Here is a 27,394-nt window from a genome sequence, read left to right as displayed (position 1 = left end):
TAATTAGACTGGTCACATTTTTAGAAACAAATGAACTGCGGATACTGATTTACACAAAGGGACAGATACTGCTGGAGTAACTCAGCGAGCAGGCAGCATCTCAGGTAACACCACTTTTTAAGAAAGGAGGGAGAGAAAAAAACGAGGAATTATAGACCAGTTAGTCTTACATCGGTAGTGGGGAAGATGCTTGAGTTGATTTGGAAAGCAGTGACAGGATCGGTTCAAGTCAGCATGGATTTATGAGGGGAAAATCATGCTTGACTAATCAACTGTATTTTTTTGAGGATGTAATAAGTAGAATGGATAAGGGAGAGCCAATGGATGTGGTGTATCTGAACATTCAAAAAGCCTTTGACAAGGTCCCACACAAGAGATTCGTGTGCAAAATTCGAGCACATGGTTTGGAGGTAGGTATTGACATGGATAGAGAACTGGCTGGCAGACAGGAAGCAAAGAGTAGGAATTAACGGGTCCTTTTCAGAATGGCAGGCAGTGACAAGTGGGATGCCGCAAGGCTCAGTGCTAGGACCCCAGTTATTTTTCAAAATATATTAACGATTTAGACGAGGGAATTAAATGTGACATCTCCAAGATTGCCGACGACACAAAGCGTGGGGGGCAGTGTGAGCAGCGATGAGGATGCTATGAGACTGTAGGGAGACGTGGATAGTTTGGGTGAGTGTGCAGAAGCATGGCAGATGCAGTACAATGTGGTACATATGATGTGGGGTTATCCAATTTGGTGGCAAGAACAGGAAGGCAGATTATTATCTGAATGGTGTCAGATTAGGAAAAGGGGAGGTGCAACGAGATCTGGGTGTGCTTGCACATCAGTCACTGCAAGTAAGCATGCAGGTAAAACAGGCAGTGAAGAAAGCTAATGGAATGTTGGCCTTAATTGCAAGAGGTTTTGAGTTTAGGGCAAGGAGGTCTTACTGCAGTTGTACCGGGCCCAGGTGAGACTGCACCGGGAATATTGTGTGCAATTGTGGTCTCCTAATTTGAGGAAGAACATTCTTGCAATTGAGAGAGTGCAGCGTAGGTTTACCAGGTTAATTCCCAGGATGGCGGAACTGACATATGATGAAAGAATGGGTCGACTGGGCTTGTATTCACTGGAATTTAGAAGGATGAGTGGTGATATTATAGAAACATCTATAATTCTTAGAGGATTGGACAGGCTAGATGCAGGAAAAATGTTCCCGGTGTTGGGGAGTCCAGAACCAGGGGTCACTTTAAGAATAACAGGTAGGCCATTTAGGACTGAGATGAGGAAAAACATCTTCACCCAGAGAGTTGTGAATCTGTGGAATTCTCTGACACAGAAGGCAGTGGTGGCCAATTCACTGGATGTTTTCAAGAGAGAGCCATGATCATATTGAATGGCGGTGCTGGCTCGAAGGGCCGAATGACCTACTACTGCACCTATTTTTCTATGTTTTCTATGTTCTTTGAGAAGGAACATGTTCTCTGGAGATGCTGCCTGGCCCGCTGAGTTACTCCAGCACTTCGTATCCTTTTGGTCGATTTTTTGATTGATTGAAAGATGCAGCATGCACACAGATCCTTCGGCCCGTGGAGTCTACCCCGATCACCCGTTCATACCTGTTCTATGTTATCCCACGTTCTCATCCAATCCCTGCACACTAGGTCAATTTACATAGGCCAATTAACCTACAAACCCGCAAGTCTTTGGTATGTGGGAGTAAAACCGGAGCACCCGGAGGAAACCCACGCGGTCACAAGGATAACGTGCAAACTCCACACAGACAGAACCCACGGTCAGGATCGAACCCGGATCCCTGGTGCCGAGGCAGCGGCTGCGCCAGTGTGCCGCTCTATGACAGTTCCTATGACAATAATTTTCAGGTGTATGTGTATTTCGTATCGATATCCACGTACTCGACCTTAGAACTGACACATTACTGAGCAAACAGAACATTTCATATTTGTATTGGTTCCGTCTTTCCATTAAACACAGAGTTGTAAACCAAACAGTAATTAACAATAGAAGCTCCATTTGGGGGACAAGGACAGGAAGAAAAATGCTGGTTCGTGCGGCAAAAGCCTCATTTAAATCCCATCATTTCAGTTACAAATTACGCAGAATTTTAAATACCTTAAGTTCTGTTCCCAGCCGAAATCCAAATTAAATTAACATTTACAGGAGAAGCAGATGTAACCTGGGTGTATGTGCAGGAAGGAACTGCAGCTGCTGGTTTAAACCGAAGATTGACACAAAAAGGTGGAGTGTGTCAGCGGTGAGTTTATTACGTGTGTTTGGGATGCACCGGGGGTTCTTGAGCGAGACGCGCTTGCGGACGGCGCTCCGCCTTTCAGTCTACTCACCCCGTGGAGTTTCATGTAGAGCCCGCACGCGTTGCACACGGGTTCTCCCTCCGCATTGCGCCGCCACAGGGTGGTGGTACTGGTGTGACAGTTGGAGCAAGAGAGTCCCTCTCTCCGAGATGCAGACTAGCAGAGAAAAGACGGCGTTACTGCCCACGAACAGCCACTTTCCCAGATGACGATGGTCATTTATTATCAACCTCCACATTGGAAACTTGGAATTTACTATTGCGCAAGACTTTCTAGGAATCTAAAAACACATTTCCCAATGGCTCCCTGTTTTCCAGTAACCTTTAGCACCATAGATTGCCTTAGTTCAAGAATCATTTTAATTGTATCCAACTTATTGACAGAACAATGACAAATTGGACCTTTGGTCTCATCCGTAAATCATTTAGCCTATCTGACAGTCAAGACAACATACTTTAATATTGACTGTTGCTTAATAAGTAAAGGCTATTAAGACTAGCTGTTAGACTTTAATAATGCACAGTGGCCTTTGTTAGTTATGCACCTTTGAATAGTTGACCTCGCAATGGGCGTGCACTGTTATATCGCGGGCTGTCGGGGCAGCTCTGTTATCCCAAGGTGGTCTGAGACAACAATAATATTAATGAGTTACTGCAGATGACTGGCTAATATAATTGACCGACGCGTGAATTCAGAAGCAGAAACCTGTTGGGGTGTCGTTCCGGTTGCCAAGTGATTCTTTTATATTTGCAGTTCCGAATTTGCCAGCTGTCTGGGCAAGACACGCGAGGCAAAGATGTGAAAGAACACAGCTGTGTTCTCTTTGGCGAAGGAGCGCTTATTCTTGGAAAAGGATGGGGAAAGGTCTGGTCCTACTGGCGAGGAATGTGTAAGCTCAGTCATTGAAACACATTTGCATCTATTCCTGTTTCTCACCTGTTTATTTTCACATTAAACATCAAGGAGTTCCATATTCCACCGGGGAGGAGAGGGACTGCCTTTTGCCTTTGCTTGCCTTTCACCTCATCTGTACAGTTCCCCAACAGATTGGATATCCTCGGCGAACTGCGGTACCAGACCCGGCTTGCTTCTACTTTCCCTCCGCTTTCCTCCCCCTACCCCCCCCCCCCCCCCCCCCCCCTTGCGTGAGCGGATCATCACTGTGTCGTTCCACCCACAACAATGTCAGGATAGTCGGCGCAGGAAGCCAACATCTCTCTTCGGGGGAATTGCCGTCTCGGTTTGAAAAGGTAGACCGAGGTCAGGACCATTCCTAGCGCTGTCTGATAATCACGGCGTTAATAAATAAAATGCTTTCACGTCGCAAAGAGAAGGGTCAAAGTGGAAAGTCTCCCTCTGCCTGATTTACATATTTCAAATGTCAGGAACGTGCATTCAAAGCGCGGATTAACCTGTCTAAGTGTGGACAGGTGGCAACGCTATCTTCAAGCTGGACTGACAATTCATCAATAATTGACCAAATAGCTTGTTTTCCGTTTAGAAGGACTGGCCAAGGATTATTTCTGAGCACATATTTGATCTGGGCTCCGGATCCCATTCTGCCAGCGAGCGCTGAGAAAGTAACAATAAAACAAACATTGGGATGTCGTTCTAATCTTCATCTTATGAGCGGGGTAACGGACATGTGTATATTGTACCACTGGTACCACATTAACAAACAGACATCTCACACTGAGCACACATTGGGTCGGGAATGGTCCAAGTAAGCCCCCAGATTACATTTTACAGACACTATTATCGTAACAGCTACCCGGTTGATAAACCAGAGGCTAAAAAAAACATTTCAACATGTGAATGAAATTCCTGCCGCCCTTATCGTTTTGCTGATTAATGGATGGATTGAGGGGCCTGAAACATTAACAGTTACTTGTTTAAAATACACGTCTCTGGTGAACCTGATCACAATATTAATTGCTTTGATGGTACTATTAATTTACAACGAAGTGTGCATCATGGGCCCAATGTATATCTAAGTTCAATTTAATTATCTCGGGTGAAGCTGAGGATCAAACCGAATTCCCTTCAGTAACTCCGCGAAACCTTCGCTTTACTATTTGCATCTATTAACTGCAGTAAACAGTCTTCGGTGTTTGTAGCCCCCCTCCCCCTCCCCCCCCCCCTTCCTCCCCCCCCCCCCCCCCCCCCTCCCCCTTTGCAGTCAGTGCAAGCTTAAATTCCGATAAAGAGGATACCGTGAGAGTAATTATCTTCTCACGAGTATTTAATAATGAGCGCTGCAGATATGTAGGGCAGCGTAAATAAGAATAATTATCACACAAACTACGCAAACATGGAAAATAGGTGCAGGAGTAGGCCATTCGGCCCTTCGAGCCTGCACCGCCATTCAATATGATCATGGCTGATCATCCAACTCAGTATCCCGTACCTGCCTTCTCTCCATACCCCCTGATCCCTTTAGCCACAAGGGCCACATCTAACTCCCTCTTAAATATAGCCAATGAACTGGCCTCAACTACCTTCTGTGGCAGAGAATTCCACAGATCCACAAAAGATTAATATAGATACGGTCCACAATAAAACAGCGCTTCTTCTACAAAAATAGCTTCGTGGAAACCCAGTATGAACCTGTTGTAGCGCTCTCAAACAGAGAGAGGTCGGACAGTTCCACGTCACTATTACTGGATTCAACGATTGAATCGATGGATCGATGCAGCGTGGAAACAGGCCCTTCGGCGCACCGAGTCCACGCGGACCATCGATCACGCGTTCACACGAGTTTTATGTTATCCCACCTTCTCATCCACTAGGGGCAATTTACAGAGGCCAATTAACTTACAACCCCCCCCCCCCCCCCCCCATCTTTGGGATGTGGAGGAAACCGGGGTACCCGGGGGAACCCCACAGTGAGAACGTGCAAACACCACACAGCCAACCCTCTGTTTTGATCTACAGGGCCTTGAAACAGATAATGCTGCACGAACCTGCTTTCTGAATGGCAACAACCACTCTTTGTGAATTAGTTACGTTATAATTATCGAATGAAGGTTTATATTTGCCTGTCACAATAACCGTGAAGATAATTATTATTTTACAACTAGGCAATATCAGTATACAAACTATTGTATTCTACGTTTTCTATTGGGAACGTTTTGGATTTATATTAAAAACCAAGCATCGAATTGTCTTGATGTGGCCTGTTTAATGGTTGCTAACTACAACATGTGCCATTGCGGTATTAAAAATGAGAATAAATAAACTAGTTGCTAATGCTGTTTAAGGGGAAGCTTGTGCAGAACATATACAAATACATTTTCTAGTTTAACGTTATATTGAATATTCGATCTTTGGAGAATGCGAATAGTCTCAAGGTAAGAAACACATTTAGTATGGTTAAACGTTTTAAATGTAATTGGGGTAGAATGTGAAGATAGATGTGCGTTGGGGACCATGGGCCGAAGCTGAAGTTAAGATATAGATTAACCATAAATGTCAGAACATGGCCGCGAAGCTAAATGGCCTCTTGGGACATGAAATGCCAGGAGAATAAAAAGCCAGTGATATGAGTAGCACAGTTGCTCCAACGTCTTCTGTTGGTAAATTTCCATTGTCCGCAATGTTGGATGGGATGACCGCAGGTTGCATAATTTCACTCAGTTGCAGAGTCCACGGGAAGATTTGCAAACGATAGCTAACATTGGAGGAAAATGTTTGCAGCAAAATGATAAACTGCTGGAAGAAATCAAGCTTTGCGGGTCTGGATCAAACGACAGCAGGGGGTCAGACAAATAAAGAGAAGTGAAATGTGAAGTCGGAGGGAGGGATACGGGTGAAAGGGGATGGGGAGGGGGTGATGATGAATAAAAGAGATATATGCGACTGGGGATGGGGATGAGCGTACGGAGGGTGGGAAGGGAGCGGGGTGACTGGGCGGGTGGGAGATGTGTGTGGGAATCGGTTGGCGAAAGAGAGGGAGGGGGTATTGCTTGCATTGGAGAATTCAATGTTCATACCGTTAGGTTGTAAGCCACCCAAACGGAATCTGAGCAGTATACTGCCCAAGAGGGATGTGCAGGAAGGAACTGCTGATGCTGGTTTAAACCGAAGATAGGCAAAAAATGCCGGAGTAACTACCTCAACGGGACAGGCAACATTTCTGGAAAGAATGAATGGGTGAAGTTTCGGGTCGAGACCAGGGAATGGGTCCGCAGAAGGAACTTCATAAGTTCATAACTGATAGAAGCAGAATTAGGCCATTGGGCCCATCAAGTTCATTCCGCCATTCGGCCAACCATAGCTGATCTACCTTTAGAAACATAGAAAATAGGTGCAGGAGTAGGCCATTCGGCCCTTCGAGCCTGCACCGCCATTCAATACGATCATGGCTGATCATCCAGCTCAGTAGCCTGTACCTGCCTTCTCTCCATACCCCCTGATCCCTTTAGTAAAAAGGGCCACATCTAACTCCCTCTTAAATATAGCCAATGAACTGGCCTCAACTACCTTCTGTGGCAGAGAATTCCACAGACTCACCACTCTCTGTGTGAAGAAATGCTTTCTCATCTCGGTCCTAAAAGACTTCCCCCTTATCCTTAAGCTGTGACCCCTGGTTCTGGACTCCCCCAACATCGGGAACAATCTTCCCGCATCTAGCCTCTCCAACCCCTTAAGACTTTTATATGTTTCTATAAGATCCCCCCTCAGTCTTCTAAATTCCAGTCTTCTAAATTTCACTCTAACCCCATTTTCCCTCTTCTCGCCATAACTCCCGACACCCGTACTAATCAAAAATCTATCTATGCCTTAAAATATCAATTTACTTGGGCTCCATAGCCTCCTGTGTTAATGAATTCCACGCATTCACCGCGCTCTGACTAAAGGAATTCTTCCTCGTCTCCTGCCTGATGGGATGTCGTTTAATTCTGAAGCCATGACCTCTGGTCCTAGACTCTCCAGCCGTGGAAACATCCTCTCCATATTCACTCTATCCAGGCCACGGTATAAAAATATATGAAGTACACATATCAGAGGGAAATTTTATTTTACCACATGGTGGATCCAACGACACACATTCATTCTCTCCAGAGATATTGCCTGTCCCGTTGAGTTACTCCAGCATTTTGTGTCTATCTGCCCTATCGCTTCCTCGGGCCCTACCACTCACTCCCCATCCTTTTTTATTTGATACCCCTTTTCTCCTTTTCACCTCCAGCCTTTATGGCTCACTCCACTAATTTGTCAATCACACCCTCCTCACCTATATGTACGTATCATTCTGGAGGCTTTGCCCCACCTCTACCTTTCTTATCCAGCCCCCCCCCCCCCCCCCCCCCACTCCAGCAGTGTGAGGACGTGTACCGACCCGAAGCGTTATCTGCCTACTCCCTGCGCATATGCTGCCTTGTATTCTTGCTCAGGATTCCAGCATCTGCAGTTTCGCGTGTCACCCACGGGTCAAGTTAACGAGGTGCGGGAGTGGCAGGGAATGGAAAACTTGGAAGTAGAAAAATTTAAAAAAAGCACTCTACGGTAGCCTACAACCCAATGGCACGAACAGTGATTTTATTTTTCTCTCAATTTCATTTAACTTCTCCCACTGTACACGTTTCCCATTTCTGCCGATCCACACCGATCCTCTCTCCCTTTGTCCGCCCTTTCTCGTCCTCGGTAGATTTGGGGGTTTGAAGTGAAGAAGGGGTATGTATGCTGGCACGGCAGGGAAATGACGTGGAGATAGAAGATATAAGAAAATAACTGCAGATGCTGGTACAAATCGAAGGTATTTATTCACAAAATGCTGGAGTTAACTCAGCAGGTCAGTCTGAAGAAGGGTCTCGACCCGAAACGTCGCCCATTCCTTCTCTCCCGAGATGCTGCCTGACCTGCTGAGTTACTCCAGCATTTTGTGGCGACAAAAGATAACCGGACGTCTTGTTGTGGGAGGCTCAAGGGGCCGGATGGCCTACTCCTGCTCCATCTATTTGTTTCGATGAACCAGGGGAAGATTCCCTCCACAGACTCGGAACTCTCTCCCTGAAACAGCCATTGATGCAAAATCAACTGTGAGTGTTGCATCTGGGATTGATAGAAGGAATGAGCATAACACGGGACATTCGAAGTAAGGTTACAGATCAGCTGTGAACTCAATCCGGATGGATAGCCATGCTGGCGAGTCCATATTGCCTTCCCTTGGAATGTGTTGTATTCCTGCATGTAACCATTTCAAGCTCAAATTATTTTAGAAAACTCTTATCAATTCAAGGCAACGAATCTCACCTTGTCTCAGCTAAGGATGATATGAGGAGAGCACGGAGAATGGACAATGCTTCGATTCCAATCGGCTACAGTAGTTCTTGCAATACCAGCTCAGGGAACGTGTCCGCAGAAGGAACTTCATGTTCATAACCGATAGAGGCAGAATTAGGCCATTTGGCCCATCAAGTCCATTCCGCCATTCAATCATAGCTGATTTACCTTTCCCTCTTAACCCCGTTGTCCTGCCTCCTTGCCATAACCCCTGACACCCGTACTAATCAAAACTCTATCTCTTTCTGCCTTTAAAATATCAATTTACTTGGCCTCCATAGCTATTGAATTCACCGCGCTCTGACTAAAGGAATTCCTCCTCATCTCCTGCCTGATGGGACGTCGTTTAATTCTGAAGTTATGACCTCAGGTCCTAGACTCTCCACTCTTGGAAACATCCTCTCCGTACCCACTCTCCCAGGGCACGGGTATAAAAATACATGGAGTATACACAGGTCAGAGATGAAATGTTCTTTTACCACATTGTTTTATCCCCCTGCTAACAGACAATAGCCGCATAAGCTGCGATTTCCAAAGCTCAATTTTGTTAGTTTTTAGTTTTAGAAATACCAACATGGAACCGTGCTCTTCGGCCGGCCGCGTCCACGCCGACCATTGGTCGCTCGTTTACACGTTAACATGTACTTCCATGTTATATCACTCCCGCATCCATTCCCGACACCTTGCGGTAATTTACAGAGGCAACTTAACCCACAAACCAGTAAGTCTTTGGGATGTAGGAGGACACCGGATCATCCCGGAGGACACCCTCGGCCACAGGGAGAACGTTCAAACTCCACATAGACAGCACCGGAGGTCAGGATCAAACCCGGGTCTCCGGCAATGTGAGGCAGCAACTTTACCAGGCGCTGTTATGTTAAGGAATTGTACATAATAAAGAATTCCCTTTAAAAAACATAACCAGGATGTCTTAAAACCAGTAATTGCGAAGGTTATCAAAGCAGTAAAACTAGTCACAAAATAAAATAGGCAAGGCTGAATTAGTGAGGAGTATTAATATTAACATGTCATTATTAATAAAATTATTAATAATTAATAATATTAACTGTCTTGCACGTTATGTTTACTCGTTTAAAAACAAGAAAAATATTCTAGATTTCCCCTAAAGCTTTCTATCATGACTAACACAAAGTGAGTACAAACATTGAAAACAAACTCCCTAGTCATCGTGAAGAACTCCTCATGCTGAACGTTGATCACCTTGATGGAGGTGCGGGAGCCATTCATTGGCGGCAGAGTCGGCTTTGAGATTATTGCTCAGGCAACATGTTTCTGATTGTATAAATAAAATAAATCGCTTTGTTTCTTTCAACAGCGCATTAACCTAACGCCCTCAATCCGCTCTGCTGCACGCTTCTCCTTGTATCTTACCAGTCGTTTGAGAGGTTTGATTAGGGGCCGATTAATCCCGTTAATTCTGTTATACAGTCCACAGGCATTGCACAGATAATGACCAGTTCCATCTCTCCGCCACAGTGGGGTTGACATAGCACCGCAATTCACGCACTCCCGGCCTTCAAGGACATCATCAAGTAGTTCTAGGTAGAAAGAAGATTCCAAGTGATTGCCACGCACACTGATAGAAGAAATATAAACAATGCTATAAAATGACAAGTACCACAGTCTATCTATCGCTCTACACCAGCGGTATTGGAATGTGGATGCAGGTTGTCCAGAACCGCATCAAGCATCGGTGGATTTTAGACATGGAACGAGTGCTAGAAATGGCGCTGAGATCAAAGATATCACTAAATGGTGCAGCCGGGGGGGGGGGGGGGGGGGGGGGGCGAATAGTCCATCACTACTTCTCGTTCTCCTTTCTAATGAGAACTATAACTGTTGGTGCATTGTCGGCGTACAAGTTACTGATGGGAAAATGGTGGCGAGGAACTAGTCTTGCATTCAGCAAAGGGGCTGTCACTAAAGATGTTACAGGAATGCCAGCCCGCAGTTCCCGTTGCTGGGGGTAAATGATCTTTGTAAAAGGCCGAAAACCCCGAGTGAACTTTGCTTTAGAATGCTTCGCTGGAATTCAGAAGATTGAGGGGAGATCTTATAGAAACTTACAAAATTCTTAAGGGGTTGGACAGGCTAGATGCAGGAAGATTGTTCCCGATGTTGGGGAAGTCCAGAACAAGGGGTCACAGTTTAAGGATAAGGGGGAAGTCTTTTAGGACCGAGATGAGAAAGTTTTTTTTCACACAGAGAGTGGTGAATCTGTGGAATTCTCTGCCACAGAAGGTAGTTGAGGCCAGTTCATTGGCTATATTTAAGAGGGAGTTAGATGTGGCCCTTGTGGCTAAAGGGATCAGGGGGTATGGAGAGGAGGCAGGTACGGGATACTGAGTTGGATTATCAGCCATGATCATATTGAATGGCGGTGCAGGCTCGAAGGGCCGAATGGCCTACTCCTGCACCTATTTTCTATGTTTCTAATCAGCCAGCAATGATCCCGGAGCGGCCTGACAGGGCTGGCTGGAATGGAGGGTGATGTCAGTCTGAGTTTTAAACGTGTTCCGGAGGTGAGGTGAGCTGAAACTTTGGGCCATGGTGTAAACATCGAGAGTTAAAAAAAACACATTCCAATGATCTTTGTAGGAAAGTTTTCAGAGAAATAAACTGACGCCCAGGGACACATGTGCTGCTAAAAACAATAGTCAATGGTTTGGTTAACTATTGATTATGTATGATGCGTCTTAACGTAGACAGGTGAGGCAGCATGGGAGGCTATTCCTTTGCGGGAGTTTCAGGTCCTTTGACTTCGGGGATATTTTTAAAACCGGCCCAACTTTGACGTTACGTCCTTGGTTACTGAAAGCAGACAATTGGTGGAGCCACTAGAACAAGAGGAACAAATATATCAGAGGGTTATAAAGCCAGAGGAGATTGCAGAATTAGGAAAGGTCGAGTTAATGAAGGTACCTGAAAAAAAAGAGTAGTTGTTCCCAATGTTGGGGGAGTCCAGACCCAAGGGCCACAGTTTCAGAATAAGGGGTAGGCCATTTAGAACGGAGATGAGGAAAAACTTTTTCAGTCAGAGAGTTGTAAATCTGTGGAATTCACTGCCTCAGAAGGCAGTGGAGACCAATTCTCTGAATGCATTCAAGAGAGAGCTAGTTAGAGCTCTTAAGGATAGAGGAGTCAGGGGGTATGGGGAGAAGGCAGGAATGGGGTACTGATTGGGAATGATCAGCCATGATCACATTGAATGGTGGTGCTGGCTCGAAGGGCCGAATGGCCTCCTCCTGCACCTATTGTCTATTGTCTATTTTCGAAATGTGGTGTAGCTTTTGAGAGTGGGTGATGTGGCCGGTAGGTTTTTGATCGCTGTTAGTGATCGAGCAACGAAGTTGTCGATGCCTTCAAGGTTACACAGAGTAGAACAAGAAAGGCCCTCCGATTGTGTTGGAATATTCAGGCGCGGGAGTGGCGGTGGGAGGGGTTAGGCTGTAATACCACAGATGTTCATATTGGCGTCTTTAGCAGTGGGGGAGGTAAGAATCAGACATTCAAGGAAAAAATAACAAACTGCTGCAGGAATTCAGCTGGGCAGGCAATGGACGGACGACGTTTCGGGTCTCGCTGAGTTCCTTCAACAGGTTGTTTTTTTGCTCAAGATTACAGCCTCTGTCATCTATTGTGTCTCCACCAGAAGCTCAACGCGCTCAAACAGGAGATTAAGATAGTGAACGGTCTGGTTCAGTTTCAGAGAGGAGCCAGGAAATGGAGAGAATAGAGAACTGGCGACAGTGGCTTCGTCCTCCACAAGATCTTTTCAGAAAACAAAACATAGGAAGACTCGGTATAATATTTGCAGTAAATTTATGGTCTGATGACCTTGAAAACTTTGCAGTCTTTCGGAGAACATAACGAAACATAACTTGAATTTAAACGCATAAACAATTTCCCTGTAAGATTTGCCGGCTCAAACAATGTCCCTGGAAGATTTGCCGCCCCTTCATATCGTCAACATATGATTACATGTTATGAATTTGAAGATCTTTATTGTGTCCAGGATTTAGTAGCTTGTAGGGTCTGTACCTGTGTTTTGTGGACAAAGGCTGAAGGCGGGATTCCCTTAAAGCGACTAGACTCAATTGGAAAGGAATGTATGAATCACGCTATTGCGTTGCAGCTCACAGTTTCAGAACTGCACGTTGGACTCGATTCACATTCAGTGCAGTTAGTGTAGCGTGACCCCCCCCTATCGCTTCCATTGTCACTTTTAGAAGTTGGGCCGGTTTCTAAAATATCTCCGAAGCCAGAGGAACCGAACCTTCCGCAGATAATCTTACTCAGCTTGGTAGACACAAAATGCTGGAGTAATTCAGCGGCATAGGCATCGTACCTGGAGAGAAGGAATGGGTGACGTTTCGAGTCAAAACCCTTCTTAGGGCTGATGCCAGGGGAGTGGGCGGGACAGAGATAGAATGTAGTCGGAGACAGTAAGACTGGTGGGAGAACTGGGAAGAGGGAGGGGGGTGGGGAGAGTGGGAAAGCAAGGGCTATTTGAAGTTAGAGAAGTCAATGTTCATATCACTGGGGTGTAAGCTACCCAAGCGCCTGTCTACATCAGTCTGAAGATAAATGGCACGGTTTGGAACTGGTCAGTTATTTTGAGCGCCTCTCGTGAGTTATCAATAACGGTCACTTTAGGTATAACGTGACATGAGGTAATTGGGCCGCGGCACCAACCCCTTTGTTCTGCTCCAATACTGTTCCACCTTACTATTCCTGTTTTGAATGTCCGCAGCCTTATGGGCTCCACCAACCTTTAGCTGAAAATGAGTGAAAACTGTTCGTAATCAGTCTCACCTCACAGCTGAGGACAACAAGAAATCATTTCACGTCGGGCCTAAACTCTGCTTTCAAACCCAGACCGACGCTTTCAAAAACTCTGCAATTTACCCGTCAGCTCAAGCTCAAATTCGCCCCCTGCCCCCCTCTTCCATCACCACATGTTCTAGACAGTCACAGGTGAAATGCAAAAACTGGAGGGTCCATTCAATTGTATACTGGCTGCAAGTCAACAGCGGTCGGGTGAAGTGGAATGATTAATGAAATCTAATCCACACAGAACTTCAGTGTAACTTCCATAAATAACAACTAGAAGGTATAACGGTCTCGCCTATCTAAAGATGTCATTTTGTTACAAAAATATGCGTGAAATAGTTTTGGATTTGGAATCATGGGGGTTTAGAGATGGGGACTAGCGGATGGGGTCCTAATCTGCGGCCAATTCAACGTTAGTTCGTGAGAGAAATTTCTCTGACCATAATTACAAGCGTCGGCACTCTGTCATTGTGGTTCAAGTGTCAGTCGGACCTAATCAATAGTTTGATCGAAGAGTTGATCCGGTGGCTGTTCGGACGTCAAGTAACCTTTACTTATTTGATCACCGTGTATCGCCCCACTCCCCCCTCCACCCCCACCCCTCGCACTGTCTCACCATGGCTCTGACCCAATCTGACAATGGGTTTCCTGAAGCCGATTAACGTAATTCTAGCCGAGCTGCATAAAACCATTCCACGCTCTCATTGAAGTGACTTCATCGCCGTCAATGATTTATTGTGTTCACGCAACTAATGTCAACTCAACGGGGTTGAAGACGGGTATTGACCCGAAACGTCACCTATTTCTTTTCTCCAGAGATGCTGCCTGACCTGCTGAGTTACTTCAGCTTTTTTCTTTCTATCAATTAGCTAAACTGTGCCCAGCACCCACAATATAACCGAGTGCTCTTTCGCAGATATTTTGATCCCCCCTGGTAATTTCGCAAACTGTGAAATATATTGAAAGCGGAGTTAGCAATTCTGCTGTAGTTGGGAGAGTGAACAGTCACATTTTGTGTATGGCGGGATAACTCTGGATATCCAATGTTATTCTGTCGTACACAAAATGGATACAAATCGCCTTCGTCCTACAGAAAGTAATGTAGATTTCTCATCTAGCTGCCATCGTGTTTCATAAACGACGGGAAAAATACAGAGAGTGAAAAATCGGCATCAGAAATTTGGTGCAAGGAACACTGGGATGGTGAAATTTGGTGAAATGTGATTTTAGCCCCCGTGGAACACCCGTCTCTGACACTTGTCGTGTTTTATTTATTGTGTAACGTTAGTCAAACTGCTTCCAAAGGCCTGAACAAAACAAAGTGGGTTTTTGTTGTTTGGAATGAAACAGAGCAGCCGGTGTCTGCGATATTTAATATTCAGTTTGAGAAGCTGTAAAAATAATCACGTTAGATGAGTTAGATTTGAGGAGATAGAGCTATTAAATTACATATAATTAAGGAAGATAGGCTTGCCGGCCCAACATTACTGCGGTTCACACACCAGAGACGAGGAAGTTGGTGAACGGCAGAAGTATTTGGGCAGAAGGGCGGGAGTTTAATACAAAATATAGACAGACAATGCAGGAGTAACTCAGCGGGACAGGCAGCATCTCTGGAGAGATGTCTGGGGGGGGGGGGGGGGGGGGGGTGACGCTTCGGGTCGAGTCCCTTCTTCAGGCCCAAATACAACAGTGATCGGCTGTTGACTTTAAAATGTGCGCGTTATTTTCGCGGAATGGGAGGTGATCCAGTGGACCTGGGCAAGGCAAGCCGATGTCCAGCGGATGTCTTTTTTTAAATTCCGCTTGGGTTGCCGGGGTCTTTTCGTCGGGACTGCTTGTGGATGAAGTGACGCACATTTATAAGGAGTATTTGATTGGAAAGAAAACGTTTGTTTTTGCTCAAAGATCCGATCAAAGAATATTTAGTTACGCCGGTTCTTTGAGAGAAAGACCCAGGTCTCATGAATCGTTCTTTGAAAGGCAAGATGTGTACTTTTTAAAGCGGCCCCCATATTCAGCGCGTCTGTGCTTTCGGCGGAGTCACCATGTAATTCCAGACTATCGGAAAAGAAATCTTAATTACGTCTGAAATTCTGCAGCTTTCTCAACAGCTTATGTGCCGCGGCACATTATTCGGGCTTTCAATCAACTCTCCTCGGATTGACTTCCATATCTCGGCAGCTGCGAGCTTGTGGGCTACATTCGTGATGTGGATTACGGAAAGGACAAGAGGAAGCGTGATCGGGATTTCCAGTCTAAAGTTCATGTAAAACAGACACCGAGTCTTTCTCTCCTCCACCGCTCTTGGTCCCCGTTGTAATCTCCTCTGTCTCATCTACTTCAAAAAACATTCCCCGTCGCTCCTTTCTCGCTTTAACAATTTAACTTTTTTTCCCGAGGATTTTTTTTACTAAGAGTAGTGTTTTATGTCCCGAGCGGGCAAAATCTGTTCCCAAACTTGCGGTGGTGTCATCGACTTTACTGTTCAGAACCGGCTAACCCAATCCCCGCCGCTATTCATTGTTTGATGGCAAGACCATTTTCGTTACGGTCTATAATATTCAATTCTACCCTCACTATAAACGTGGCCACACTATCCATATCCACGCGATCGTTCGTGTAGCTGTGCGCTCCGTGGCATTGAATTTGGGTTTAAAAGAAGATGTCTCTACCCAGACCATTAGACTAGAGGAAGTGAATCTCCCGGGGAAGGAGGGCCGATAATCTTTCCCTCCGGTAGGGCATCTCAACTACTCTCGCTAGCGTCTGCTTTGCTCACACTACAGGTGATTTGATTGAAACGAGTTGACCGCTTTGGCAAATGCACTTTTTTGCCTAAACCTCTGCCATCGAGGTTGAGTTCAGGCAGAGGCGGGTGATGGGGCAGGAATATTAATTCGCCTCCACTCCCTTCGGGCGCCGTGTTATCTTCTGACCCGAACCAAGCCTCAAGCTCTATAACTTCACATAAATGTTCAGGCCGATGGCTCCCAGCCTGCTCAACCTTTGTAGGCGAAAATCAATTCCGTTAAAGCATCGCGGACCAGAATCGTGAACAGTTTCTCATTCCATAGATGCTGTTTGACTTCTCAAATGCCTTCACATTTTCTATTTTTAGAAGAATTGCTAGCGGTGGATGTTAAAAATGACCGAGAGGTCTTATCGAAATTCAGCAGAAAACAAACAATGACTTTTATTCCCCAAAGAAGTACAAATAATAATAAAAATGGAACACTTTTCCCATGATGAGGAAAGACGTCAAGTGTCAACTTAGTATGTGGTCGTTTCCCCCCCCCCCCCCCCCCCCCCCCCCACCATTAATCAGGGGGCGCTTCGACTGTGAGGTTTGGAAGCCGCTAGACTGTCGCACTCGTCCTAATCCCAGTCACCAGACACACTGTATTTTACAAATCGTGATCACGGGATTTAATTACTAACTCTCCTTGTTACGTTGGTTAACTAGATTTACTTTTAGTTTCTAATTTTAGAGATACAGCGTGGCAACAGGTCCTTCCACCCACCGAGTCGGCGCCGACCAGCGATCACCCGTAGACTAGTTCTATCCTGCATACCAGAGACAATTCACAAAAGCCAATCAACCTACAAACCAGAATGATTCAGACTCTCTCTCGCCCACAAAGAGAATTGCCAATTCCGATCGATGTCTATTATCTGTGTATTTTGCAGTAGCCTCCAACTCTGTAATCGAATTGGCTGAATCTTTCCTTCCCTCCCTATTCCATATCGCCATGTTAGCTGATTAGACAGGGAGTCAGTTAATATCTGGCCGAGACAGTCGCACTGTTGGAGTGGCACCCTTCATCCCCCGGTCCTCTCTGCTCCCTTCCATCCAGTCTGCAGTGTATTTCCAAAGCTAAATCTCCTCTTCCGAGCTGCTGAAGGGGAAAGGAAGCTAATTAATTGCAAAGAGCCTAGAAAGTTAATGAAATGGATGGAGGTGACTGGTGCAAAAAAACAAAAAACAAACAGGCGAAACCACGCAACTTGTTCCATTTCGCAATTGAGCGAGCTCGCCTCCCCTCCCCTCCCCGTCCGCCGCTCCTCCCAAAGTGTGTAAAAATAACGAGGCGGGTGAAGGTTGTCGACCGTTCTAGGACATTGCGGTACGTTCCGCGTACAACCCAATGTTCCACAACATGGTACAAAAACAAATCAGTGATCTCTGTGCAATGAGGAGGGGTCCCCTCCCCTATGGCGAGTGGCGCCGACGGCTGAAGGATGTCAGCACCAACAAGCGATCTGTCTCTTCCAGACAGTGACCAAATCCTAAACCCAAGGCATCGCATAGTATCAGAATCATCTGAATTTTGAGGCTGGCGGGTTTTGATAATTCCTTAAATCTGCAATGATCTGTCCCTTCACAATATCCCCCCCCCCCATTCCCCCCCTCAACCCCCCCCCCCCCCCCCCTCCATGTCAAAGTGCTGATTGCCATTATTTCTACGTTCGTTTCATTCATTTTCAGGTGACCCTGTCCATTGCCTTCACAACAACACTCGTTTCACCAGCCCTTCAACCCTAAATACTCTGGAAGAATTCGGGGTGGGGAGGGGTGCGGGGATCAACCTTGACGTTTCTTGGGGAAAAAGAACACGTCACATTTATTTTACAAATGAGATTCGCCGTTCCTTTGCAAAGTGCAAAGGAATCGCCAATTCGAACTAGACGGAGGTTCTTGCGGCGTTATTTTGGGAATGGTACTGTGGGATCAGATATAGCCTGTTCGATCCTGGGTGATTTTGCTAAGGGCCTGGGACCCATTTGTGACTTGTGAGATTTTGAACCTATGAACAAAACAATTGCCCGTATGAAGGCACAACTGCCCGCCAGCAACCTGCTGTGGCTTATTATCTGTAAAAACCTCGACTACAAATGAAATCAAACATTGTTGATTCCTGCAATCTTGTGTTTGCATTTTAAGGCAAATCTAGACTAGAGTCGCATTGTAGACAGGACATTTTACAAAGAGAATATTTAGCACCAAGCCGTCAGTGTTGACCATTCGACAAAGGATCTCAAGCCCAATTTGCGAGCCACCATTTCATTCTTACAGTTACAATGCGGAAACTTTCTTTACAAAACCAAGCAAACTAATTTTTTGAAAATTCTATTTAACTCAAAGCATAGCAGCTGTGACTGTTAGATAGGAACATTTTAAAAGGACCTTAGAACATGCATTTCAATTATTGTTTTTGTGTTGGCCGACGCACTGAATAGCGAGCAAAAGAAAAACAAACTGCTGGAGGAACTCAGCGGGCCAGGCGGCATTTGTACTGACGATATGTCGTGCCCGGATCCTTCTTCAGACGGACCGAAGGGCCACCTGCCAGTTACCATCCACAGATGCAGAGTTCCTCCAGCAGTTTTTTTTTTTCGCTCACGATTCCAGCATCTGTAATCTCTTATGTCGGCGTTTTAACACTCGTAACTTGCCCTTCAAATACCGAAAGCATCACCTAAGATTATTATTATTATTACTATTATTATTATTGTTATTATTATTATTATTATTATTATTATTATTATTATTATTATTATTATTATTATTATTATTATTATTATTATTATTATTATTATTATTATTATTATTATTATTATTATTGCTATACATAAGATTATGATTATACATAAGATTATGATTATACGTTATTACGAACAATAACAAGCTTTTTACTCTACCTCGGTACACGTGACAATAAACTAAGCTAACTAAGGGCCCTGTGCTCTTTTTAAATGACATTCAGGAGATTTTATAGTTCAACAAACGAAAGCTTTCAAGTTCAGTTTAAAAAAAACAGAACTTTCCATGATTCCCTTCCTGATACTAAACATGTCCCACTCCTGCCAAACACCTTTTCCTGTAACTCTCCCACACATAGCCGAATAATTCTGTTCCAACAAAGGAAATCTACTCCCCTTCAACTAAGCAGCGGCTCCGCTCCAGGCCGGCCTGCAAAGCCTGAGCAGAACCTTGACTGAAATGTTGGGCTCGCCGCAGACGGCTATTTGTAAACTGCCTCCAGTAATTTCACGGTATCTGGATAGTGTAGGTTGTCCTTGTTCGTCTAACACTTAAAAACAAGGTTACATCTTATGTGTAAGATTGCATATAGGCTCCCTCGTTCCTATGTATTATAAATAATCTATGGCCCACAAGGTGGCAGATGAAAATCCCAGTTCAGTGTAAGAAAGTTCATATCTACAGGTATACCATTACTCTTTTTCTAGAGAACGAGGCAAGGAAGATATCAGGAAAGTTTGCAAGCTACAATAAGGTTTGGTGAAGTGTATTTTAAACCTGCAGAAGTCTAATTAACCCCAATAGGTTGAACGCTAGCCCATTCCCAACGAACCCGCACTTCCACCCACTCTGTAGGTTCTGGTCGTTGGGTTATTGGGCAGAGTGTGTAAAAACACGTTGACATCTCCCCGTGAAACAGGGCAGAGCCGCCACAATGGGCTACATTGAAGCCTATATACAGGCACGACGCGAGAAATGTGAAAACTTCGACGCAAATTCAACGAAAATAAACATTTGCGGCCAGGCTTTGAAATCGACCCTGAAAGCGCTAATCAACAAAATCAGGAAGGAATTGTGGAGGAAGTGTACTACTTTTACCTGGAATATGTAGCATTGGTTCTTTAAGAAAACAAATACTTTATCGTCCATTAAGATAGCATCAAGATGAATAATTCAAGTAATTAACTTGTGAACTTCTCGTTAATACCTGGTCTGTTTCTCGGCATGTTCTACACTTGAGGAACAACAGATTCACTCAATTGATATTTAATTCCCAACAACGCCAACAACGAGATTTTAACTATGAATCCAGCCACTGGATCATCAGGAACGTCAATGCGCTCAATCCCCAATCACGACCCGTTGCAGATTGATCAGTTACCCTTTGAGTGTAACAGTTTGATCAATTTCACCTCCAAAGACTGAGGTTGGGAGCTAGGATGGTGACAACAGCAGAGCGCTCCAGAACGCTCCACAAAATAAGGTGTGGGCTACAAACGGATGAATGTAACATCACAAGTGCGTTAAAAAGGGGCTTTAGTCCTCTTTTGAATTTTCTCGCTGTGATCTGATCTGCTTTGCAAATGCGGCCGAATAAACATAGTATAGACCCGATATTTTGCGTTTATATACTGTGGGATTTTTCTTTAAATTACATGACGGCGAATTTATTAAAAAATAGAGTCCCACTGTCTCTCGATTAAACTAATAGAATCGCTGGTTCCAACGCACGCCCTGCTTAAATACAGGCATAGAATATTTTCAAGGCCTCGCCTGCGCCTCTTACTATCAATGCTGTTACAATAGTATTAGAAAAAAACCAACTGGTCTATTCCAGTTAATAGAATTCACTGCATTTAATCTGTTGGAGCACAATTTGTAATCAACGCAGATTTACTGACGCCTGGAGAAATATTTATAACATTAATTCGTCACATAGTTTGTACCATTAGAATGTGTCGCATTTGTTTCCCAAAAAAATATGGATAGAATGCTAGAGTTTGTACTGAATACATTTTCGTTAATTAAATTGAGAAACAATCACGGTCACTTGTACAATTTCTTTAAAGTTGTTTGAATTAACGATTTGAGTCCAACTTGTACAGTTTACACTGTTCCACTGGCAATGTACAACAAACAGACAGACCGAGTCAACTCTCCAATTGTGACAACAGGCTTCACGTTTGCAGATTGTAGACTGGACATAACACAAATTAAAATGTCAACATTCAGATATTTTAATGATTAGAAATACGTTTCTTGATTCTCACTCCTGTCTAAATCTACCTATGTTAAATGTAAAGCAGTTTTTTGGGGGAGAGTTGTAGGCATCGGTGATCCGCTGGCGAACAGATCAAGTGGAAATTGGTGTACGGTTATTTTAGGACGCGAACAAACACCTCCCTGCCTCTATATTTGTAATTGTCGTAAATGACCCCACATTCCCCAAAGCACTAAGTCATGGTCCTACCTTCGCCATGCCTGCGATGCGGGATCAGACTGAAGGCAGGATTGTCCATGGGAGACGGGTTCCAGGCGCCGGCCGCCTCCGAGCTCAGGTATTGCGGGTAGTGGTTGGGGAAAGAGCCGCTGAGGGTCCAGCTGATACTGACCTGGTCCCGCACGGCGGCGGCGGCGGCGGCTGCGGCTGCCGACGAGATGGAGAGAGGGCTACTGAAGACGGGAGAACCGCTGGAGATCGGCGGGATGGAAGAGAAGGAAGCGGGGTTGCGGCTGCAAGAAGGCTCGCTGCCCGCCGCATGAGCCTGCGCCTGTGCCCAGGATGGGTGAGCGGACACCGGGCTGGCCTGCTGGGGCGACCCGCTTTGCAGGTAAGAGAAGCCAGACAGCCCGCTGCTCATCCTGGAGCTCGGGACATAGACGGCAGAACTGGCCGAGTGGAGGAAACTCCCGACCGGGTCAGGGTGCGCCGTGTAGGGCGGGGAATTGGCCAGACCCTGGTACATCTCCGGGAGAGGGTCCCGGGACAAGCCGAGGGCAGTCCCGCACACAGAGAGAGAGAGAGAGAGAGGCTTCAGCGGTGCCACCCGTCTGAAGGTCCCGGGACAGACGGGGCCCGGCACTCAGCGCTCACCCCCCACCAACTCAAAATAGATGTCCTTTAGTGGAAAGTCCTGGCGATCTCAACTGATGCCAACTCGCGGCGGCTCCCAGTCCGTCCCGAAGCCGGAGAGTAGATACCGACCACTGACATCCGCCGAGGGAGAGGAGGGGGGGGGGAACTGACAGAACTACTGATAGAGGGAGGGTGCGAGTGAGAGCGAGAGGCAGAGTTCATCAGCTGGTCAAAGATCGAAGGAAAAATGGAAAGGAAATGGAAATCAAACCATGGGAGATTTCAATGGGACCTCCCATCTCCCAATGAACGCATCTCGCTGTCAATCCGGCTTTCCAATCCCCTCCCGCATTCAACTTTCCGGGGCGGGCTCTCTTCTGCTCTGAGTTTACCAGAGTTTTCAACCAGCCACACACAGTGTCCGGCATTGCAGGTGCGACAGCGACCGTCTAGCCCCAAGTTGCCCGGGTGAAGCCGACGCTGGAAGCGCCCGGTGTAACGGACAGGCTGGCGAATGTTATTACTTGTTATTAACCACTGCAAACAAAACCAGACAACCTCCAAGTCTGAAGAAGGGTCTCGACCCGAAACGTCACCCATTCCTTCTCTCCTGAGATGCTGCCTGACCTGCTGAGTTACTCCAGCATTTTGTGAATAAACAACCTCCAAGCGAAATCGTGATTTCAAGAAAGTAGTGCCCAAATTGGGCTGTAATTTGTTCTTTATTAAATTCACTGCTCACAACAATTTCATCTATTTGCTACGCAGCAAAAAGTTTTCACTGTACCTCGGTACACGTGACAATAAACTAAACGAAACTAAGCTAAGGCTGGACTCATGACTGCCATTCCTTCTATTATCCGTCTTCTGTTATTTTTATCCAACGTGATTAAAACTGGATTAAGGAAATGGACGCGCAGGAAAATGTAGGCTTCAGAAATATTTGCCCATGCAAGGAAACCTGTAAAGGAGATTTGATAAAATTTCGTTGAGGGAATATTCTTGCTAGGGGCACTCATAGCAAAGGACAATAACACACTCAGTGGCCAAACACGGCGTAATGTGTAGGAAGGAACTGCAGGTGCTGGTTTATACCGAAGATGGACACAGTGCTGGAGTAACTCAGCGGGTCAGGCAGCATCTGTGGAGAAAAGAAATCGGTGATGTTTCGGGTCGGACCTCTTCTTCAGACTGAGAGGCAGAGGTGGTGGGTGGGAAGGGGGGGGGGGGGGGGAGGTGGAGAGTGGGGGGTAATTGGAGACTGAAAAATAACAGGTCGACTGGAGCGTCCAGGACAGATGCAACTAGACGGCGCAAACTTGGCGTTTCTGGGAGCTGGGGACATGATGTTCAGGGCTCTACCTCGGCTTATAGTGCATGAAAGGAGTATTCAACACAGACATGTGCCAGGCTGGCAGGATGCTGAAAATATTAAGCCGTCAATCACAGTGTAAGATAGACACAACGCGCTGGAGTAAAGCAGCGGGTCAGGCAGCATCTCTGGAGAAAGGGAATAGGTGACGTTTCGGGTCGAGACTGTTCTTCAACTACTGTATAACGCGGCGGATTGATACAACTTGATCTGCAATCTCCTTCCATGAAAATGTTAAGCGAATAAAAGGGATTCTCAGATATCGCAACAATTTTCAACTTTCCTTGATACCGAGTGAACAATATCTTACAAAGCCAGACAATCGAGAAGATGCGGTCCAGCGGCTTATAGACTATTGACCATCGTTCATCTGATATATTCCAAAGTGGTGTTTTAAATGCATCCCGGTTTGGAATAAACCAGGCGCAGAACTCACGATAAATCCTCCCAGTATTTTTAATTTTGTGCAATTTTGGACATAAGGTCTATTGGGACACTGGGATGTCAGTGAACGGTTTGGAGAAATTAGCCCCCTCACCCGCCAACCTTTGCAAATAAGGAAACCCGTTCAAGCGTCCGCAGAGGATAACCGACGTTTGTAGGATAAGAGTCAAGAGTGAGTTATTGTCATATGTCCCAGACCGAACAATGGAATTCTTACTTGCTGCAGTACAGCAGAATATGCAAACATAGTACTCTATAAACAATATAATAAACGAGAATAAAGTTCAGTGTATATGCACACACACACACACACACACACACACACACACACACACACGTACACACACACACACACATATATATATATCTGTACACACACACACACACACACACACACATATATATAGGTGTTAGTTTATGATTGTGTGTTATTGCATTTTTATTGATTATTCTTATTGGTCTTATTGTTGAACTGCGGGTAATTTTTCATTTCACTACACATTTATGTGTATGTGACAAATAAACGACTATTGACTATTGATATTGATATGTACACACACACACACACACACACACACATATATATATATATAGGTACACACACACATATATAAACATAGCACAAAAAGTAAGGAAATTTGTGTTTGGTAGATTATTTCTTTGTTGTAACAATGCTTCTTGGCAATAAATCTTATACCGTTGGAAAGCCTGTTTATTTCCCTTTTAAATGGTGCCATATTTGTAAGGAAAATGCATTTGTGGGATGAGCAGCAGAGCTGAGTATGTGAGTTGCGCCCATGAAAAATCTGCCAAATCTTCTCTGCCAATGCCAAACAGCTTATTCTGCCATTGACTCTTGTTCGGTGTTGTTTGGTGGATTGGATGATTGAAGTCTGAAGAAACAAGACATATTGGCAATTTAACAATTTATTCATTTAATAAACAGGAGCCTCAGTAGTGTGTGGAAGAACCATACACAGCCACAACAGCCTGGCACCTCCTCCTCATGCTGGTCACCAGCCTGGTCACACACTGTTGTGGGATGGCATCCCATTCTTCAACCAGCATTTGTCGCAAGTCAGCCAATGTGGTTGTGTTGGTCACTCTGGCACGAACAGCACGCCCAAGCTGATCCCACAAGTGTTCAATGGGGTTGAGGTCAGGACTGCTGGCAGGCCATTCCATCCTCTCCACTCCCAAATTCTGGAGGTAGTCTCTGAGAAACCCTGCTCTGTGGGGGCGAGCATTGTCATCTTGGAGGATAGCGTTCGGTCCCAGACTGTGGAGATATGGGATTGCCACTGGTTGCAGAATCTCATCTCGATATCTCTCTGCATTGAGATTGCCTCCAATGATGACAAGCCTCGTTTTTCCAGTGAGGGAGATGCCGCCCCACACCATCACACTGCCTCCACCAAAAGATGTTACTCTATCGGTGCAGCAATCAGCATAGCATTCTCCGCGTCTTCTCCACACTTTGACCCTATGATCCAACTGCCGTAGGCAGAATCTGGACTCATCGCTGATCATAACGTTCCTCCATATGTTCAGGTTCCAGTGCACGTGTTGCCGACACCAGCGCAAACCGGCCTGATAGTGAAAGGCAGTCATGGCAGGCCTCCTGGCAGCCCCATGAGACCGGAGATCGGCTGCGTGCAGTCTGTTCCGAATTGTCTGGGCAGAGAGCCGTCGGCCATATCGTCCTGCAAACCTTGACTGCAAATCTGTAGAAGACAGCCTACGGTTCCTAAGTGCTGACAGGGTGAGGAAACGGTCTTCTTCGGGTGTCGTCTTCTTGGGACGCCCACTTCGCGGCCTGTCTCTGACATCCCCCGTTATATGGAACTTGGTCTTCACTTTGGAGATGGTACTAGGGCTCACTCCAAATAATGCCGCAACTTGGTTTTGCGGAACACCAGCTTGAAGTTGCCCTATCGCACGGGCCCTATCCAGATCAGTCAAACGTGGCATGCCGATTCTTGGAGCAGACACCTACTGACCACTGTAGCAGGGCCCATGCTCACAGATGGGGGTACCAGAAGCTCAAAACAAGAGTCAATAGCAACAGCAGAATAAGCTGTTTGGCATTGGTAGAGAAGATTTGGCAAATTTTTCATGGACGCAACCCATATACTCAGCTCTGCTGCTCATCCCACAAACGCATGTTCCTTACAAATGTGGCACCATTTAAAAGGGAAATAAACAGGCTTTCCAACGGTATAAGATTTATTGCCAAGAAGCATTGTTACAACAAAGAAATAATCTACCAAACACAAATTTCCTTACTTTTTGTGCTATGTTTATATATCTGTACACACACACACACACACACACACACACACACACATATATATATATATCTGTACACACACACACACACACATATATGTACACACACACACATATATATATATATATGTACACACACACACACACACACACACACATATATATATATATATATATATGTACACACACACACACACACACACACACATATATATATATATATAAGAATGTCCTTATAATAAAAATGATCTACCCAATACCATTCCAAGCCATTGATTAAGGCAATCTTACCTATCTACCTACTCACAAAATGCTGGAGTAACTCAGCAGGCCAGGCAGCATCTCAGGAACGAAGGAATGGATGACGTTTCAGGTCGTATCTACTTGGTTCTTACACTTCACCAAAATCCTTTAGTTCTTTAAATTACTTGATATTGCGGATATTAAACGAAATTGAGAATACAGGTCTCTGCTTCACATGAATTGTACATGGATAGCATTCACCCGTTGTGCCAAAATACACTCCTGCAACAGTCCATCTTGCCTTTCTGCCCAATGGCCTTTGAATATGATGCCTGGACTCTTCCTGTTATGGAGTTTAATCAGGTCCAGGTATAACATTGTTGAGGTAGACATTATTGAAAGCGTGCAACTGATACAGGACAAGAGCCCCATGAGAAATATACATGCCTGAACATTAATAAACACAGTTTTGGTCTTTAAAAGTATTAATCTCATTACATTTGTATTTCATTTTTATCTTGATGAATCCCTTAGTTTAACTGCGCAGAAAGAACATGTGTTTACTGTGGGGTTTAACACCATTCCTAACCAACTAAAAGCCTTCTTTTCATCTCTTAATCTAATCACTGAAGACGTTTACACATTGAAGGAACAGGAGTTCCACCCCTTTCTACCACTGGAAGTTAGTCAAAGGGCAAATTTTGACCCTCTTAATGTTAAAATTGTTGGTTTTGGCATTGATTTCAAGAGACACATAAAGCAGGACACCACTCCCCTTCCAAGTGCGATAAAAAAACCTGTTAGGAGATCGGTGTGAAGGCTGTTTTACACTCATTTCATTTATTCTCCGCTGTTAGATGAACCTCTTTTCACACTCACTTCATTAATTATCAGCATCAACCTCAATGCTGTTCGTGAAAGATTTGTTAGCACAATTTATCTTGCCATTCAAAATATGTTTGAG

General features: G+C 45.2%; 1 protein-coding gene across 1 annotated transcript in view; it reads right to left on the bottom strand.

The window, feature by feature from the left end:
* The window catches only part of LOC144606695 (transcription factor GATA-4-like), a 28,800-nt gene extending 6,546 nt beyond the window's left edge, over nt 1–22,254 (bottom strand). Inside the window, exons 1-3 of the mRNA XM_078423002.1 lie at nt 21,477–22,254; nt 10,000–10,166; nt 2,353–2,478 (exon numbers count right to left, since the gene is read on the bottom strand). Coding sequence (XP_078279128.1) covers nt 2,353–2,478; nt 10,000–10,166; nt 21,477–21,972 — 789 coding nt within the window. The 5' untranslated portion in view covers nt 21,973–22,254. The remainder of the gene's footprint in view (nt 1–2,352; nt 2,479–9,999; nt 10,167–21,476) is intronic.
* Nucleotides 22,255–27,394: the final 5,140 nt, after the last annotated feature.

Source organism: Rhinoraja longicauda, chromosome 27 (genome assembly GCF_053455715.1).
Source record: "Rhinoraja longicauda isolate Sanriku21f chromosome 27, sRhiLon1.1, whole genome shotgun sequence".
Taxonomy (NCBI): Eukaryota; Metazoa; Chordata; class Chondrichthyes; order Rajiformes; family Arhynchobatidae; genus Rhinoraja; species Rhinoraja longicauda.
Note: the sequence above shows the minus strand (reverse complement) of the source record. Positions and strands in the feature narration are given on the sequence as shown.